Below are 19,075 nucleotides of genomic sequence, written 5' to 3' on the forward strand. Positions count from 1 at the left end.
TTTGCTTCCCCAATATCTAATTTTCTTGCCTTGTGATTTTATTTTTCTACATTGTTGCACCTGTTTCTTTTATTTTTGATTTAGAAAAAAAAGTTAAATCCTTTGTGTATTCTAATCAGACTCTGAATTGGGACTGCTATCTTAAATTTGAATTTTGAAAAGTTTTTCATTTTTCTAAAATTTGGGTTTGAAATTTTAAATTTTGAAATCAAGGCATCTCAAATCTGTACAGTTACTCAGTGCAACTGCAAAATTATTAGATGGGTAATTCTGCCAAGAGAGGTTACCACCTCTGTGAAGCTTCCTTGTAGGACACCCTATGCAAGCCGATATTAGGATGCAGTCTTTGCCCAGGGAAGGCTACAGTCTGTAGCCACATCATCTAGCTAATCGTCATGTGCAGCAAAATGTTCTGTTTGGAAGACTTGTTCTATTGTGCTCTTTCCTCCATGTTTAGTGAACTGAACTTTAGACCAAACATCAGTTTCTGAAGGGACCTGTGATTGCAACAGTACTGTATATTTGGCAATACTTGGAAATGCTACAGTCATTTCCCTTTCCTCTGAGGCTGTAGGTTCCTAAACATCCTCATCTGCCCTGGAATTGGTGACAAACATCTCTGCTTGTAATATTTGTTTAAATCAGTTGTCTACAGTACCGAGTTCTGGACATTACTTAGTTACTGCGCTTAGAGTGTAACTGCCTATATTTTATTTCTTGGGACTTAAAAGCAGAAATATCTGGAGTTAATATGAAGATATGAAATAATTGAGGTAACTTCAGACGAAAGCCTCCTAGCAACTTATTCTCTGAAGGCTTTTGATCATACAATGGAGAGACATTATATATTCTCATTTACCACCCATCTGTACAGAAAAGACTGGACTATGCTGTTCTTACTGGTTTGTTTTGGCTGACTCTACTTATAAGCAGATTTTTACTTTGTTTTTTAGACCTGATATGCAAACTACATTTGTTATTCTGCACTTATCATCATCTAGACACTGAGAGCAGACGCAAAACTCATGAAAACAGCAATATAACAATAGGGTGTAAGTTTAATCACTTTTGTCAAGAAAGAAGCTCATGCACACCTCACATTTACAAAGTAAAAAAGATCTAATTGTCAGCTCTTTTTAAAACAACAGCAACAACAAAATAACCCACCCAAAACCCCAGACCATCTGTCCACTATGGGTTGTTTTTCTACAGAGCCTTGATAGGTCAACAGTTTCCAGGGTTGAATACAGTTAATTGCTATAGTGGTTTGATTAATCTACATTTTTGTCTTGCCAAATTTAATGTGTTTGAAGAATTGCCATTGGATTTATTTTTATTTTTTTTTTGTTCTTGTTAAGTAAAGAGGGAAGAATGACAAAGAATTCTGCAAATTTAGCTGTTATAAAGTTTATCTTTTTTAACAGTAGCTTTGGGTGATTAATGTGAGCAAATGCCTTTTAGTGTTGTCTGCCAGTGGAAAGTATACCTGAGCTTATTCAAGTGCTGTTAATGAAAATGTTAAAAGCGGTGATTTATTTTTGCTGCTGCCAGTAGTTACTGTTTTATGAATCATGTGATCTGATGAAATACACTGTTACTGTCATGCCTCTCATAACATAAAAGAAAAATCAAGCAAGAGAAAGATCTCTAACAGTTAACAATAAATCTATTTGGGGAAAAGGACCCTCTCTTTTTCCAACTTGGGGGGGGTGGGAGACATCACTAGAAAAAAAACCCCAAAAAACAATCAACTTTTTAGTTATTTCTAGAAGGAAATATAAAGTTAATAAGTCCACCAGCAATAAGGGTTGCTAGACTCATGACCTGTTATCAAAATAAATGCTAAACACTTCATGCCGTAAAAGTGTTTGTGAGTCCCTCTATGATTTCTCTGAGCATTCTCTGTGGATGATTTTTTTTTTTTTTTCCTCCTTCTGGATAATCTCTTTTCTGCAAGGAGAAATGTTCTGTCACACTACCTGACCAGCCTCTTCCTGTAAGCCCTTCAGAAGACTGCATGCTAGGCCTGTTTGGATATGCAGAGCTATTATCCTTGGTCATTACAAGTCTTTTCCATTTAGAGAGCAATACCTAGGTCTTCTGAATTTCTGATCCTCACAGACATGGGAAGGCTTTTCATAGTGTAGTCCCTTGTTTATTTGCTTTTTCCTCTGCTCAGGCTGACTTTTGTCACAGGTCTACTTCCCTGTAGGAATTGCTTTTTAATAGTTCCTATAGTTTTTCTTTGCTCTGAGGCTGAGGCATCTGCAGGATCTGTGAAGCCAAAGTGCACTGTACGTACCTCAGAAGTACATACAGAAAGCTATGCTACCCCTGCCTGGATTTCCTGTGGTGTCTCTGCTTGCTGACAGTGGCTTTACAAGCTGAATAATCACATGTTGCTATGATGATCCTTTTATATGGGGTCAATGCAAAAGGACAGGATTATCTCCTATACTAACAATCTCTTTTCTTACAGTACTTGCTATCTTTAAGGTTTCTGTACTAGTGTAGATTATGCTTATACTTGCTTTGCATTCTGCTTTAGGCATGTACATAAATTCTAGCTTGAGAATTTCATAAAAATGATGGATGAAATGAATTTGTGGAGCCTTAGATAATTGATAAGTTACAACATGACCACTTATACTATAGTTTTGTTGACATTAGAGCACACACACACAGTTACGGTTTACCAATATAACTTAATGCAAAGCCAGATGTAATATCATGCATTTGGTAGCTGTTGATAAGCATGCTCATCTGCCATCAATAAATCACTGTCCCTCTTCCCAGCTATATTGTGCACCACAATAGTACCACTGCTCAGGGAGGCCCTAAACAATGATTATTTTTTTAGGAGGGATTGAGACTTTACCTTAAAATGTTTACATACAATATGTTATTACACTGGCAAGAGAAACATCTTAACAAGTATAGTGTTGCCTCGCTACAGGACAGATGCCACCAAAGTAAAACCCAATTGTTTGTTCGCTGTCTGCACTGACCTGTGTTTTCATGCTCGCCTTGTAAGGAAAAGGCTGGGACATTCACATTGGAGAAGTAAAGGAGGTTCTCGGGGAGAACAAAAACTTACTGTGGTTAAGCAGGTGGCACAAAGGACTGCTGTGAGCCTCCCACAGAAAGACTGAGTTTTCCCAGCAGAAGCAAGGCAATGATTTACCACATTGTCACAAAAATTACCTTTTTAAACTAGGCAGGCAAGTTACAGCTTAAAGTGTTAAAAAGCATGAACTGGCAACATGATTGAAATAGCCTCAGTCAAATAAATGTATCCAACTGAATGAATACTTCATTTCTCCTGTGAAATCATCCCAGAGGATCAGTGTGATGCTACCGGGGTTGATGGGGCTGCTGTCAGAATTTGTTCTTTGTATTCCTTGAAATAATGCAGCTTGAGAGGATGCAAAAAGGTCCCTGGATTACTGTGTTTTAGTGTCTATGCTTAAGACCATTAAAATAATTAAGAGATTCCAGTTTTAATGAGACATGAGAAGTTAGATTGTTTTTTGAATGTAAGCCAGTTTTTGGTACTTGATCAATACATAAGCAAGGTGTCTTTTACAGTGCATGCATGAGAGGCCAACCTGCTTGCGTTACAGTATGATGTTCAGATGCCAAAGTGATATGTTTGTGTCCATACCCAGAAAAAAAGACAAATGAGCTTCATAAGTGAAGATAAATTCAGGAAACACTGGTAGTATTACAGTATGCTGTAGACAAAGTACCTTTACAGCATATGTTGTACATCATAATTTAGCATAAATTGACTCTACGCCACGTGAATGCTATGCTTCATGGCTTAAGCAAGCAGCTGTACCTCACAACTTATCATATTTTACTTTGGAAGAGTATAACAAAGCAACAACACAAAGTCAATGCAGCAATGCAGATGTTTTTTCTTCTGTGTTATGTATAGCCAAATAAATATTTATTTCCTAGCAGGAAGACAATTTTTTTTTTTTTTACTTAAGGTCATTCAAAACAATACTGAAAATGTTATTTGAGTTGAAAAGTATCAATAAAAGAGTAGAACCTTAGGCTATAATTTTTGGCTGAAACTTTGGTTTACTTAGTTTTTGCTAGCTTTTAAGGTTTTGTTGAGAGGAGAGGAAAACGAAACCAGAACTCTTCCATGGGAAAAGAAAGGGAAGGGGGAGGATAGTGTCTCGCCAATTTGAACATCAACAAAACAGTTGAGCACATTACTGCTTGATTTCTCCTGTCTACTTTAAATCTTAGACACTTGCATGCCACAAGAAGCCTTCCTAAATTTTCAGCCTTTCTCTTCATCATTTAATTATCGCCATTATTTTGAAGGCTGTGTTTGAGTTTTTGATAGAACTTTGATTCAAGAAATCGTGGATAAGAATCTCTTTCCATGTGCATGTAAATTATTCTCTGTGCTTCATCAAAACAGGACTGTGTTGGCTCTTGAATATTTCTTATGATTGCTTTCCTCGCAGGACTGTCAATATTAATCTGAAACAGAAAACAACATTACTAAAGTATCACTGAATGCATGCAAAGAAGGGTAAGGAAGATACAGGGACCTGTACTAAATGCCTTTCATTTATATCTTTTTATATACCCTTTAATCTAAAATCAGCACTGTCATGGTATAACCCCAGCTGGCAACTAAGCTCCACAGCTGCTGGCTCGCTCTCCCCTTGTGGGTTGGGGGAGAGAGTTGAAAGGGTAAAAGTGAGAAAGCTCGTGGCTTGAGTTAAATAACAATTAATAGGTAAAGCAAAAGCTGCTTATGCAAGCAAAGCAAAACAAAGAATTCATTCACTACTTCCCATGGGCAGGCAGGTGTTCAGCCATCTCCAGGAAAGCAGCGCTCCATCACACCTAACAGTTACTTGGGAGGACAAATGCCATCACTCTGAATATCCCCCTGCTTCCCTCTTCTTCCTCAACTTCATATGCTGAGCATGACACCATATGGTATGGAATATCCCTTTAGTCAGCTCTCCTGACTGTGTCCCCTCCCAGCTCCTGGTGCACCCCTAGCCTGGTTGCTGGTGGGGTGGGGTGAGGAGTAGAAAAGGCCTTGACTGTAAGCATTGCTCAGCGGGAACTACAACTTCTCTGTATTATCAGTGTTGTTTTCAGCACAAATCCAAAGCAAAGCCCCATATTAGCTACTATGAAGAAAATTATCCCAGCCAAAGCCAGCACAAGCACCTAACCAAAAACATTGATTCTAGCAGAGTGGATTTCTCCTTATAATGCCAGAAAACATGGTTTTATTAGTTGACCAATTTGTTCCTCTTGGTGTTTGATTTAGTAAGAGGTATGTTAGTGGCTGAATGGCGGGGGGTTTGCTCCCCTAAGTACAAGAAGCCTGGAAGACTGGGATCTGCCTGAATTTCCTAGCCTGCCCCATGCCCTCAATGAAGTGGCCGGTTTAATCCTGACTGTTGTGATCAGTGGAGGTCAAAAGCAGGGGTAAAGTCACTGTTGCTGGGCTCATATATAGAATATGGGCCCAAGACTTCAAACCTTAGTGGGGTTAAGCAGTATATTTTTGACTTGCTCACTACTTCTAGAAAGCATATGAACATATGTATGATTTACGCAGAGGAAGTCCTGCAGATGTGGTTTGCGTGGAGTGGCTGCAGTGGAAGAAGTAGCTGAAAGGTGTTGACATCCAGCCCCTTTCTTTCACTAAGAATTGTTCTTAGAGCTAGGATTAGATCCCTGAAAAGGAAACCTGACTTTGGATTTCTAATGAGTCCAAGTGGCTGGAGGTGCACAGTACCAGTGAAAAACAAATGCTAAAATTTTTATGGTCTCTGAGAGAAACAAAAACTGAACCCATAGTCAACCTTGTTTAGAAAAAGCTTTGGTTCCTAGAGCTTTTCTGATGTGATCCAGGGTTTGTAGCAGACAACTTGAAGCTCTGTGGATGTGTAAGAGTAGAAAGGTCTAGTTAAAGGAAAAGATAGCAGATAAAATGGGGGCTTTTGATAACACATTAGTTGATGATTAATTACATTGCTTTTTTTTTCAGCTTAACTTTGTTTACTGTTGAAAGGAGAACTCTAAAGATGTGAAGCTAGTGCTGATGTCTGTCATGGGTTGGGATCTTGCTCTTCCAGAGTAGTTGTTTGGGTTGCACCTTTTTAAATGCTGCTGAAATCTGAATATAAACTGTGTTTTAAATCCTCATGAGCATCTACATTTTTAGAGTGGTACCTACTTCTTGTGTTAATAGCAAATACCAAGAAAACATGAAACCAGTGTGTCCTGAAGACCTAGAAATCAGACAACCATCAGCAAGATTCAAATGCGTATTATTTTAGAAAAAAAAATATACAGCTTATTTTTAACTGTCCTGATTTAAGCGCTAACTTTTGATTAATGCATTTGTGTTTGGCAATACTGACATTTCTCTTTTGGAAATGCAAATGTCTTGCTGAGTTTCCTATAGCTGCACATGCTAAAAATAAAATAAATCAGAAAAAGACAGAAAAATGCATTGTCTTGCCAATTGGCATGTAAAACCAGGAGAGGGAAGTCTCAGATTTCCTCAAGTTTTGGATTGATGGGAGTGGTTTAGTCATTTAAAGCAGCAACTGCTCTCAGCATTTGGGAACCCAGTTGAGTTGGTTTTGGCTTGTCTTTCAGTGTCAACAGGGAAGCTATGTTTTGAGACTCTGTAATAATTTTATTGTTTTGCCTAAACCAGAGAATACTCTAGCCTGATTTTTCATTTATGTCAGTCTGCCAGAGACAGTGGCAGTAAAAGCCAGTATTAGCTAATTTTTGCAAGGAGAGAGTAACAAGCAGGAATAGTTAAAGGTCATAGAGCATGACTAGCTGAGCAGGAATAACTTTTTTAATAGCCATTTGTTGGGAAAAAAAAAAATTGCTCTCAAACATTTTGCATACAAGTCTGCTCTGGAAGCAGAAAAGAATCTGTCTTGGAATATTTCTTTTAGCTCACTATACAAAGGGGACAGTACCGGGTAGAGTTCATTTACATTTACCCTTGCAAAGACCAGAGTAATATATACACGTAGCAATGTCATCATCCAATATCTGTTGAAGAGGTATCAATGGCCCCTGGATGAAACACTAAAAAGAATAGAACAGATCCAAGAACTTGGTTCTTAATCTAGTTGTGCCTTTTGCTTGTGTCCTTGGATGTAGTTGAAAGATTTGCCTGTAGACAAGATGTGATGGCAAGTATTAAAATTCTAGGTGTCAAAGAGTTTTGGGAGGATGACTAGCAACAGTTTTCACTCCCTTTAATACAAGAGGTGCTACGCATTTATTGTTGCTTTTTGTAAGCCACATTATGCATCAGGCATTCCTATTAGAAGAAAAAAAAAAAGTGTTTGTGTTATCACATATCACCTCATTGGGAGCCTGAGGTTGAATGTAACTTGTAAAAAGTTTCCTGGCCATGGAAATCCTTTTCCTCTGTGACGTGATCTTCTTATAAGCTTCACAAGCAAGCCAAAATTCTATGTTTTCATCACTGTGCTCTGTTTTCAAGTAGGTCTTGTAGATCATAGGCCCATCTGTAAATATTTCATAAGCCAAATTTATATACCATGTATATATACATTATCTTTAGAGTCCTTCAAAGGCAATAGGGGTGATTACAAAACAGTATAGTTCTTGATTGTACAACTATAAATATTCCTATATCGAAATGGGGAACTCAACACGCTAACCCAGAGCCCTACGCTTCAACACTGCCTTTTCCTGCATGGGCAGAACTTCCTTTACCTTCCATGGCATTTTGCTGTGCAGGGACAGAGCACAAAAAACTTTGCTGTTCCTGAGCTCCAGCAACACTGTGAAATGTATCCAAAGACTATCAAATATTTTAAAATTCTGGCTCTAGTTTTGTATAGAAAATGTCTGAGTATTATCAAACCATCATGACCTGAGTGGAAAAAAACCAACACCTTATTTTCCTGATGTAAGAATTTTGGGGAAAAGCAATTAGCAAAGAAGAGGAAATAACTTTGTCTCTTGTTGCTGTAATCAAGTGGTTAAAAGAATTCTCTCTGAAGCAAAGAAGTGGTTTTGCACCTGAGGATCTCTTTGTAACACCTGGTAATGGAGTCTGATGGCAGCAATCAGCAGGATCTTGGCAAAGATGAAGTTCCTGAGGCTGCCTTTTGTCATGTTATTAGACTTGCTCTGTACAGAACTAGGTGACAGTCGCTAAAATACCTCTAGCCAGGAGAGAGTCTATGAGGCTCACCCTGTGCTAGCACTCGGGCAGGAATGATGCTTGCAGTTGTAAGATGTACTTTCAAGAGTAAAACCTAAGATAGGCAAATACTTTGCCTACCTTTCACAAAGAACTGCAAATCATTGCCTTTAGAGCATCCAGCTTTTCACATGAGTACATCTTTGGATTTTCTGATGTCATTAGGCACTTAAATTCAGAATCGACAAATAGTGCCATCTAAATACAGGGAATGAGGGAGGTATTTCAAGAAGAGGCAGCATCCAAGTACTGCTGGAAGCTACAAGCATTTTATGGTTTCATGTTTTTAAAGACATTGAGCACGGCCTGTCATTTGGCAGTGACAGTGATTGCATGCATGCATGCTGCTTGTACTATGATTTTGTCTTTTTTAAATGTTTTGTTGTGCGCTTTCTCCCTGTGCTTTCCCTGAAAACTCTAACATACTACATTGCTTGCTATTAAAGATTTTAATGGCAAAATCTTTTTCTTTATAGTTGTTACATATTCTGTCTTTTAATCTTCTTGCTCTTTGTATTTTGTCTAGTTTGAAAATAGTGCCAGTCCTTGGGAATAATTCTGAGAGGTTTGTGCTGTGATGTAATTCTGTTACACTACTTTCTAGTCAATATTTTAAAAAAAAGTAACTCGGCAGTGTCGCTGGAGACTGCTGGCCATGTGAGAAGCGTAAGAGAGCTCTGAGCCCTGAATGAGGCAGAGGGATGCTGAAGTGGGAAAGTTCGGTTTTGCTACTGAAGCTACAGTTCTTCCCGTACTTGCGATGAGGGTCTAAGCCACCTTCCAGGGCATTACACTGTACAGATGTAGCATTAGGTCTGGTGTCTTTGCCATGCACAGGATTCACAGAGTCAACTTTTCTTTCACTTTCTTCTAATACATATTGCTATGCAGTGCTGTAAGTGGGAGCATGGAACATAAACCTGCCCTTATCATATGTCTTTAAAAGAATTACACATGCTTGCAGAAATGGCAAGTTTGGGAAAGCATTTATAGCATGCTACGTTTATTTTCAGTGTAATGCATGCTAAGCCTTCACACAAAGGTTTTTCTTTCATTAGTTGCATGTAAGACAGCATACATTATACTGCATGACTTACTGATTTTGCTTCATGGGAAGTTTTTTTCAGTAATCCATCTGGAATACAAATATGCAATTACTTACATTTACTTGTTACAAGCTTTTCAAAAGACTGGGACCATTGTAGCACTTCTTCCAAAGACACTCTTTAGAAAAAAGAAGATTACTGTAAGATTAGCTGTGGTTCAAAGTATAAAAAAAAACCAAAATGAAATTACATTATTGAAAATCTGTCCCCTACTTTACATAAGATTGGCACAAAACTTACATTTAAAAGGTTTTCCTATGTGTCCTAAATCTTGTGCTTAATGTGCTGAAGCAAGTATTCTTGACATCACAAATACAGTTCCATCTCAAGGTGCTCTCATGTAATTCCTCTAGAAATGGCATTCGCTTATCTAAATTGTGCTTAGGGGAAGCACAAGGGAAGTACTAGCTTTCTAGGTAGCAACTTCTTTGGGACAGGTATTGTATAGTTAACGAAATGTTGATGTTTGTAGCAATGTTCTTATAAAGGCTCAAGATGTTAGTGTAATATTTAAAGGCCTTTAATGTCTAAGTTGACTTTAACATCAAAGTGTGTTACAATGCAGTATGACACATCAGTAACAGTCTAGGCAGTTCTTGGAGGTGACTAAAATCAGATTTCTTTTTTTCATGTTTGCAATTCTTAAGCAATAATTTCATAAGCTTGTAGGAGGTTCCTGCCTGATTCTGGGAAAGACTATGGAAGTAGTGAGGTGAGAGACTAAACAATTTAAGGAAAAACAAATGTTTGAGGGCCAATAGCTCCATTTAAGTCCATGTAGTTCCATTTACACCAATTAATTTTTAAGCGTTGCAGTTACAGGACATCAGTGCTGGTAACCTGGAAAAAATGCTTATGCTTATGTTAGTAGAAGAAAACACAAGGGATGTATTCCAGTGGGTGCTTTCCATTACACGTCAGCCAAACCTGGGGGAAGATCCCTTCTCATTGAGTATTTTGTTTTCATATGAGCTACAATTTTGACAAAAGCTAGTATCACTGAACTTTTTTTAAAAAAAAATAAATTAAAAGCAAAACTGGCTTTGGTATGAGTGCTGCATGATGCTTCATAGACTTCTGCTGTACAACAGTCATTAGTAGCTTTGTAGCTTTTTAAATTGGTGATCACCTATTTATTAACTTGATACAATTCTCTTTCTCTGGAAGAGTACATGCTGTGACTCACTGACTATTTTGTCAGGCTTTCCTGATCAGTCTGACCTGATCAGAGAAATGTATAGTAAAAGAAACTGTACCTCTATCAAATTGTGGTGTCAATAACTCTCTAGTAGCTCTTGCCAGTAAAAGATATTTCTTTTTTCTTTCTCATGAGCTACTGGCGGCCTCTCAGTATAAACTCACGAAGCGTATGGTTATAAGGAATGAGACTTTAGTCCTTTGAACGCTTTTTTTTTTTCCCTAGAAGCTGCTTCTGAGTCATATTCACTGCTACTGACGCAGATAATTTTTCACCTCTGTTAGCAATAGCACTTCTATATAGAACAAGTGACAATCTTGTCTCACTGAGCATCATTAGTAGGGCCATCTTATTTCCATTTCTGATTTATTTGTCTTTAGCATTAATCTGTGAAGCAGAAAGAACGCTGCCTGATGGGGCAGCTGACACAGAGGAAAACCTTTTTACTTTCCTTTTAAAATCAGAAAATATGAAAGGCAGTAAGAGAAATATGAACATGGGTTATTAGGATCTGTATTAATGCCACTTTCATAGCTGCTGTGCTGACAATAAACTTCTCGCTGCACTGATTTACAACGTGATTAATTTTGCTGAAGAACATAGATTACACTGAAAAAACCTGAATATTCTCTATAAATAACTAAGGCTTTATAGCTGAGACTCCAAAGTTTAAGTTGAAAAATGGTTTTGTAGTGCCTTGTGTGAGCTATCATTCATTTATTGTACCTTTTCCAGTGTGAGGGGCTCCTCTGGCCACTGCTGTGTGGGAGAGAAGTCCTCATCCAGCAGGCACTTGTGGAAATGCTGTCTGGATTTCTGCTACTTAACCTCACCCAAATGGCAGTTTCAGGAGTCATCAGACACTCCTCAGTATTGCTGTGGAGGACACTTTTTTCTCTAATCAATAACATGTGTGATCTGCTACCAGTTGACAGGCATGTTGGATGGAAGCATTTCACCATCCTGATGTGATGTGCTGGCCAAAGTTCTAGCTATGGCTGGTCTCCACTGAGGCTGGTGGCAGCCGAGGGCTTGCAGGATGCAATTGGCCATGTCTCTTATCCACCACCTGTGTACTCAACCTTTGACAACAGTCTGAATTCTTTTAAAAGACTGACCCAAAATATTGGGCTCAAAAAGTCTTCACAGGTCCACATCTGGATTTAATCCAGGGATTTAGTTTCGGCCTATGCTTGTTTAATATAAAAGAAGTTCCCACTGGGATATACCCTCCTTCCACCAGAGAGATGCCAGTTTACACTTCATGTACGGCAAATGAATTGGCTATATGAAGATGGGCAGCTGGGGCAGTTGTGAAGATGTTGCACTCTTTCACTTGATCTTAAGCTTGCAAAGAACACTTCCACTATGAAATTTAAAATTTCTGTCTCTCCTACTCAGACAGCTGTATGTACTGCAGAACACAAAAGTCTTATTGTTACTTACTTAGAACTGATCCCATTTTCTTCTGCTCTGAATATCTTGCAAAGCCAACAAGTATTTCGACTCATTCTTCTAAAAATGGAAAATATGTGAGTTTTAAACCTGCTGTGCTCAGCTCCAGCTATCTTAAATACCATTTATAATCCAGTCTCCATATAGTAGTGCAACCAGTTCTACCAGTATTATTCTATGCATCTAATCTTTACCTATGAGTCACGGCTGAAACATTAGACCAAAATATATCTTTGTAACATTCAAGAACTTTTTTGAAAAATTAAAAATACAAAAAATCAGGCAGTCCTGTGGCTATCTCTTAGGGAAACAGTGTTAATAATTCTCCTTCTTTGCTTCTTCAATTGTGAAAAGAGATTACAAGTTTGAACCTGACCCAAAGCAGAAGGAAACCAGGAATCATTCTGCTGAAAGTTCAGGGTGACCTGGATCAGGGATCAGAGCTCAATGTGAGCTGGACAGTGTTGATTAAATTAAGTGCCTGAGATTAACATTGATATTTATCTAGCAAATATTTCAAAGTCAATAAAAATTTGTATTAAACTTGATTTTGTATAGAGATTATATCCATAAGAAAGGCTGTAATTTTTTATTAGGAACAAGGCAGTCAAGAATATGTTTGTCTAAAAAAACCCAACAACCTCTTGTGACCTGGAGTGTGTTTAATTTTTATTCTTTGGCTTTCAGGAGATGTCAAATTCTTTGTAAAGTTTACATAGGACAGTGGGTAAGTTTGTATAGACCTGCCTGGAATCAAAACAATAGTCTTTTTAAAATTTAAAATCACAGGTATTTTTTCACATTTGGGTTTGACTGGCACATTCTACTTCTGCAACTGTTTTATTCCTCCAAACTGAAACACGCTGTAAAACACGGAACAAGTCTGTATCTCCCAGCATTCTGAACCTGTGAAATGATTGAATTTACCTTTAGTCTTATTTTCCTTGTTTCCTTGACAGCTATATCAAATTTTGCATTATACTAGAGTCTTACCCAGTAGATTTCCTACAGGATATGGAAACTTTGTTAGTCTGCCCAACTGCTATAGTGCAACTCCGGCTGCTCATGCTCCCTGCAGGATCACCAGTGGCTGTTGCCCGTTTCCTACTTTTGTGGAATTCTCTGTTTGGTTTCTGTATGACTTCCTCTACACTTGCCTTTTCACTGGTATTTACTCGTCTTACCTTCTGTCTGAAAGCAATCTTTTGAAACGACACAATGGTCCATATTTAAGATAAAGCTATGCATTTAAATTCTGGTATATGGTTATTGCTTATCATATCTTAGAGTATTTTACCCAATGCCCTGTATTTTCGCTGTTTTCATGTTGCAACTGTGATTCTTCTATTCACAGAAATACAAACCAAATACAGCCTTCATGGTTTTTTTGAAACTTGAGGAAGCTTATAAGCCTACTATACAGAAATGCCCAAGAAATATTACATGAAGTAATATTAAGTAATCTATTTCAGCTACTTCCACCTAAATTCAAAGTGTCAATCAGTAATTATTTTTCTTCAGGTGGTTGCTGCATGAAGTCACATTTGTATAAGGAAATGTTATTTTCATTTCATTTAAGCAAATATTGTTCCCCAGGGCTTGAGTACACACATTTGCCAAGCATATATCCCAGGGCTTTGTGGTTCGTTCTTCTTTTTGTATCAGAAATACTTCCTAATGGACTGAGGAACAGAACATGCTGATTTTATCTTTTTCAGTGCTGCTTTGGAATGTCTTCTTTCCACTGAAGCATACTCTATGCCTCATTACTCTAATGTTGCCTGTTTCTGCTGGCAATAGGCTTAGTCCTAAAATAAGACAGGAATAGTACACAAAGCTACAACATGCCCTTGAGCAATTTGTGTCAGTTTTGTGTTGGCTGATCTTCACAAGGGCAGTCTATGACTTTACCGATGGTAGTGTCCTACCTTCTATTGTAAATGGTAGATCATCTACCTCTTCCTTTTCTCGTTATAATACTTTATTGCCACAAGGCCATAAGTTCTTTAATATGTAGGCTCTGTGCTCCCTGCGGGTCTTGTAATCAAAAAGAAAATCACATGATTACAACATTTTCAGAGAAGTAATTGCCTGTCTGATATAATAAGTGAATCAGTCCTGAAGTTATTCATGTCTGTAAAAGTTATAAGCAGTACTGATCTGGAAACGACTGTTTAACTGTTACTATATTTTATATTGGAAAACTACCAAGAAAACTACTTTGGTAGATCAAAGAACAAGAGCTCTTTATTTTTCAAACTACACAAACATTTTGATTTTTTCAGCGCCCTTATGCTGTGCCAGTGGATCTGTAAGCTGCCTAATGTCCAGTTTTTACTACTCAGGTTTCAGCAGAACCTTCAGAGAGAAACTGCTATATAAAAGTTCTAATTAACTGCCTTCTGTAGTGTCACTCATCTTGGTTTGTACTAAGAGTGTTACAAAAAATATTCATATATAAATAGGGATGAAGTTGTTTATACATCAGAAACATTTCTAAAATGAATGCCCTCACTATGCTGAGGTAATCTCCCTGCCTTTTCTATACTTTTCTGTTAGTATTTCAAAATACAAAACCTCATACTTACAGAAGCTCTTCTTGGATTGTTTCCCTTGGTTAAAAGAGTTTCATTTAGTAGTTGCATTTGTAGGGATAATTTTCCAAATTCCTTGACCTGTTTTTTTTCTTCATTACTTTCTTTTAGTGTAGAAGATCTTACTACCCTTTGGCTATGTCTGTGCTGCTCGTGTTAGTGGCTGGCTCCTCTTATACATACCATAGGCAAACAGTGGCTGTGGTTTCTGTCAGAAAAAGTTCAGTTGGACTCTGATTCACCACTGATAGAGGCTGTTTGCTCTGAAATTATCTTGACATCTCTCCTGATCAGCTGTAATGAAATGAAGCTGTGTTTTGCTTCATTGAAATCTTGCATGTATTGTCCAAGTTTTGTGACTAATATTTTCCATCCCTTTATCAAAGTTCTTTATATGAAACCTAAAGTCCATGTTGAAATGAGATGAAAGGCAAAAGTATTCTTGCATTAAACCCAGGTTTCATCCTCTTACAGGCAGCTTTATGAAGTACTTTGGATTGCCATGGGAGAGCCTTTATTTTCTGCTCTGACCCATTAGTGTGAGGCTTTTACATGTTGCTAACCAGTCAAGTTGGTGTTGCACGCCATCTGAGTGACATTAGAGCAGAACTTTCTTTAAACTTGTATGAAATCCTCTGTCATTTTTCTCATAGCTGTTGCCCAGGTTATGGCCTCATTTTAAATTGAGACTCAAGTTGTGTATGTGCCACTTATTCTTCTCTAGCCAAGCGTTTCAAAGCAGCCAAGTGGTGCAGTAGCACTGAAGTAGCTCTGTTCATGCTAATGGCGGACTTGTTTGTAGTGTGCTGGGGCTTTGGGAGTAAGCATTAGCTCAGCTAGTTGTTGTAAATTAGCTGCAGAGGAGAGGTGGGGTGGAAATTATCTTTCTAGAGAACTTTCTGTCCTTTCTGGGGGTAGTTGGGGATTTGCCAGTGTCTACAAGGCACAGGTTGACTGTGTCAGGAGGGAAAAGTTGGTCTTCTCCCTGCTCCATCTGACAGCCCAGCTGTGTGCAGTGTGCAATGTGTTTTTTTCAATCTTGTGTCTCTGTTTCGACTCATCTTTCTCTTACAATGCCTTGTAGGCAGTGCATGACCTCTGTAGTATTTGATCTTAAACTTAAGTTTGAGTCTACAGTAATATAGCACACTCATTTATTTTATTGCACCCTACTGGTATACAGGCCTAGTGTAGAAGGATGTACATCTGTTTTCCAACAGTAAAGATTCTTGTAAGGAGGAAACATGTGGTATGCACATCTACAGCAGAACCTGGTGTCAGCGGGGCACCATAAGAGCCTGACCGTAAAGAACTTACCATGGGACCTGGCCTGTGCTTATGGGAAGGGAGGGACAAATATCATAACACGATCTGTTCTCTATGGATTGCTATTTCATCAAATCTCACTTTGTATTCTTCCTACATTCACACAGGGTTTTAGAGTATTTTGTTTCATTTCTACAACAGGAATGGTCAGGGGAAAATATGTAATGTAACTTGAGTTGATTATTCAAATAATCACAACAGTGAGATGATCCAACTTTCTCACATGTCTCTTAAAAAATAATACTTCTTATGCCTGCAAGTACGGGCAGTTATATACTAAAAGCATAGGAGGGAAGTAACTTAGGGCTGAACTTGTCAAGCTAAAATTGGCTATAAGGAATTTCTAAAAATACTTAAATTAAAATATGTATATATAAAGCACCATATGTATAAATGTGACTCTGGAAAAGGTTCATAATGAAAATCCCAATTATGTTGATAGTTTGCACTAGTGGTTTGAACCCGTATTTAACTATTTGATTTACATATATTTTGTAAAAACGTTGTGTGTATGTAAGTTCTTTCGCAAAAGCTTAAATAGATCTTATTTTTGCATTAGATTATATTGGTATTAAAGGATAACTCATCTAAAAATCTTAGTTTTAAAATGCTTGTAGGGATTTTTTCTGTCATTAGCTGATGTTCAGGACGCTGCATATAAGATCATCTCTTTGTAAACTTGAGTTGTGCAGAGGCTGAGGGTCAGTAACTAGTGACTCTGTGTTCAAATATTTTCTTTCATATATTACAGACATTTTAAAATGCTGCTTAAAATTGAAATAAACTTTGTTTAGTTTTTTTCCCTTAAGTTTGATTTAGTATTAAACTGAAGAAGATACTTCTGTAAACCTCATCTTGACTTGTACAGTGGCAGGATATTTAGGTGCAGGGTTTGTTGCTTACTTCATGTCTGCAGTTTTGTTCTGTCCCTGACCACGCTCTAAAGCACCATTTGAAATTTAATGGGAACCTGCAGGCACTTAAGATCACCAAGTGCCTTAACATGGGGTGGTGAACATGCTGCCAAATCTGTCCTTGGATCAGTGCAGAGGAACTGTCAAACCACAGAATCTGGCTGGGAAGCCCTCAAAGTCTGAGGGACCCTGAATGGCTATGGTTGTGTTGCTGCCTGCCGTCACCGTGCCTCCCAGCCACTGTGAGCACTCCATCTTCTTACTTTCAACAGGACTGCTACCATTCAGGCTTGTGGCTATTTCATTAAACTTGCTGCAAATACGATTTTACAACTTGTTTCTCCGAGTCAGCTGCTTTCCACTACCGTTCTTTCCTAGCTTAATACCCAGAACACTACCTTTGTACTTCCCTTTCCAGAATATTTAAAGCACGTAAGAGTGAAAGGTTTAGTCATTAACCAGGTATGCTGCTTCACTGGAAAACTACGTGATTGAATGTAAATCATACCCTTCCTCTTATTGCATAGATATTCCACTAGATGTCATCTGGTATCGCCCTAAAGAAGAAGGTATAACTGCATCAAAGCATGGTCTCTCAAGGGTGGATGTGGGTGCAGGCTCTAGGGAAACTCTCTGCAGTTTCTCTGTAACTCATGGTCTCATTTAGCCTGAAAGAGACTCCTTGCCCAGGTAGGTGAGACCCTGAGACGAGCAGGTGTCTGAGATGTACATTGAACAGGCGGTTTAATGTGGGTCCTGATATGGCCTTGTTCCTTTGAATTCCTTAGGTTGCCACATGTATGGGTACAGAACAACTTCAGTGTTGTGAGGGCATGCGCTGTGTAGGAATTGATTATTTCTTGGTGGATTCAGAAGTTTTGCTGGACATACTTTTCCAAAAGAAAATTATGAGGAAAATTGAAAAGCCAAAGTATGAAAACTGAGAAAATGGCTATATCACAACAAAGCTGCTGAATTTGGCAGTTGTTCTGGCCTGTTTGTTTTATAGGGATTAACTATCAATCGCCAGCTAGTTTAGGCAATGTATGTCAACCATCTTGATTGCAACAATTTTTTCCTTATTACTTAGGGTAATACTCCTAGGTGAGCTCTTGCTCAGTCTTGTATTTCATTTTCTGTCTTCTTGTGTTCGCTTAGTAGCATCTTTGTTAGTTCTCATGCCTTCTCTTTTTTTTTTTTTTTTGCTCTTATATTCATTCTTTCCTATTTGTGTTTCTATTTTAATGCTGTTCTGCCCAACAAACATCTCGCCCACCTACATCTGTTCTCACACTAGTGAACATGGAACCACTGTCTGTCTCATTCTCTGTGTTGTAGCTATTCTTTCCATCTACCCACATACTCCCTCACTCTCACATTGCTACCCTTTCTCCTGCAGTACACCCACCCACACGCTGGCATTCATGAATGTAGGAACACTGCTTGCTGGGGCTTGCCTTCTACCCACATTCCTGACACAGTGTCTTACAAGGGCATGTTAAATAGGAGCACTGAGGACATGCCTAGAGATCTAGGGCCAAGCGCAGGAAGAGCAGTAAAATATGAAGAGGCCTTTGTTAACCTCGAGGAGAGCAAAAAGTGGATACTCCCGTCTAGGTGCTACTCATCCTCATTCCTGTTTGAGTGGGAGTCGCGTACAAAAAACGGATCAACATTCTTGCTTTTCACTTAGCACAGCCATTGGTGTTTGCAGCCGACAGTCCTGTTTTCGCTGGTTGCATCTTTCTTAGTGGTTTTGATCAGTTCTGTTGGGAACTTTCTTGCTATATAATTGACAGTAGCCTCAAGAAAATTTAGGTTCAGTGTGCAGCAAAGATCTGCTCACAGGGCAACAGGGAACACGGTTCACCAGTACAGCTCCCTACTGTAGGCCACAACAAGATGACTGTCTGCAGCTATACAGATGATGAAGTGGTTTCTGTTTCTGGGTAGAAGTAGGCATGGCCTGCTAGGAGTCACTGACTTCAAGAATTTGAATAGTTTCTATATTCATGGCTTCAGGTTTTATCAATAAGGTTGGACAAATCTTACACTGTGGCCAGTCTCTGCAAACTCCATGAACAATCTTCTGCTGAGTGAAAACAGTGAAGGCTAGGTAGCACTTCTTGAAAACGTTACCTCAGTTGTACACTATTGACCTTTCTCTTCCATTTTTTTTTTTTTTTGGTAAAAGCCATGATGTCATTGTGTGGCCCTGATAT

The 19,075-nt window shown here is 38.4% G+C and overlaps 1 protein-coding gene across 2 annotated transcripts; it reads right to left on the reverse strand.

Moving 5' to 3' along the window:
- Nucleotides 1–1,040: 1,040 nt before the first annotated feature.
- On the reverse strand, nucleotides 1,041–14,801 carry RGS13 (regulator of G protein signaling 13). Of its 2 annotated transcripts, XM_056356283.1 has the most exons (6): nucleotides 14,608–14,801; nucleotides 12,011–12,079; nucleotides 11,291–11,440; nucleotides 9,423–9,484; nucleotides 7,390–7,556; nucleotides 1,041–4,503 (listed from the first exon to the last, which is right to left on the reverse strand). In XM_056356283.1, the coding sequence occupies exons 2-6, from the start codon at nucleotides 12,073–12,075 to the stop codon at nucleotides 4,318–4,320; spliced, it is 630 nt and encodes a 209-aa protein (XP_056212258.1). In that variant the 5' UTR covers nucleotides 12,076–12,079; nucleotides 14,608–14,801; the 3' UTR covers nucleotides 1,041–4,317. The 2 variants fall into 2 exon arrangements, with proteins under 2 accessions (XP_056212258.1, XP_056212259.1); XM_056356284.1 differs by lacking the exon at nucleotides 11,291–11,440 and having other exon boundaries at nucleotides 14,608–14,796.
- Between the last annotated feature and the right edge of the window lie 4,274 nt (nucleotides 14,802–19,075).

Source organism: Falco biarmicus, chromosome 11, assembly GCF_023638135.1.
Source record: "Falco biarmicus isolate bFalBia1 chromosome 11, bFalBia1.pri, whole genome shotgun sequence".
In the NCBI taxonomy this organism is placed as follows: Eukaryota; Metazoa; Chordata; class Aves; order Falconiformes; family Falconidae; genus Falco; species Falco biarmicus.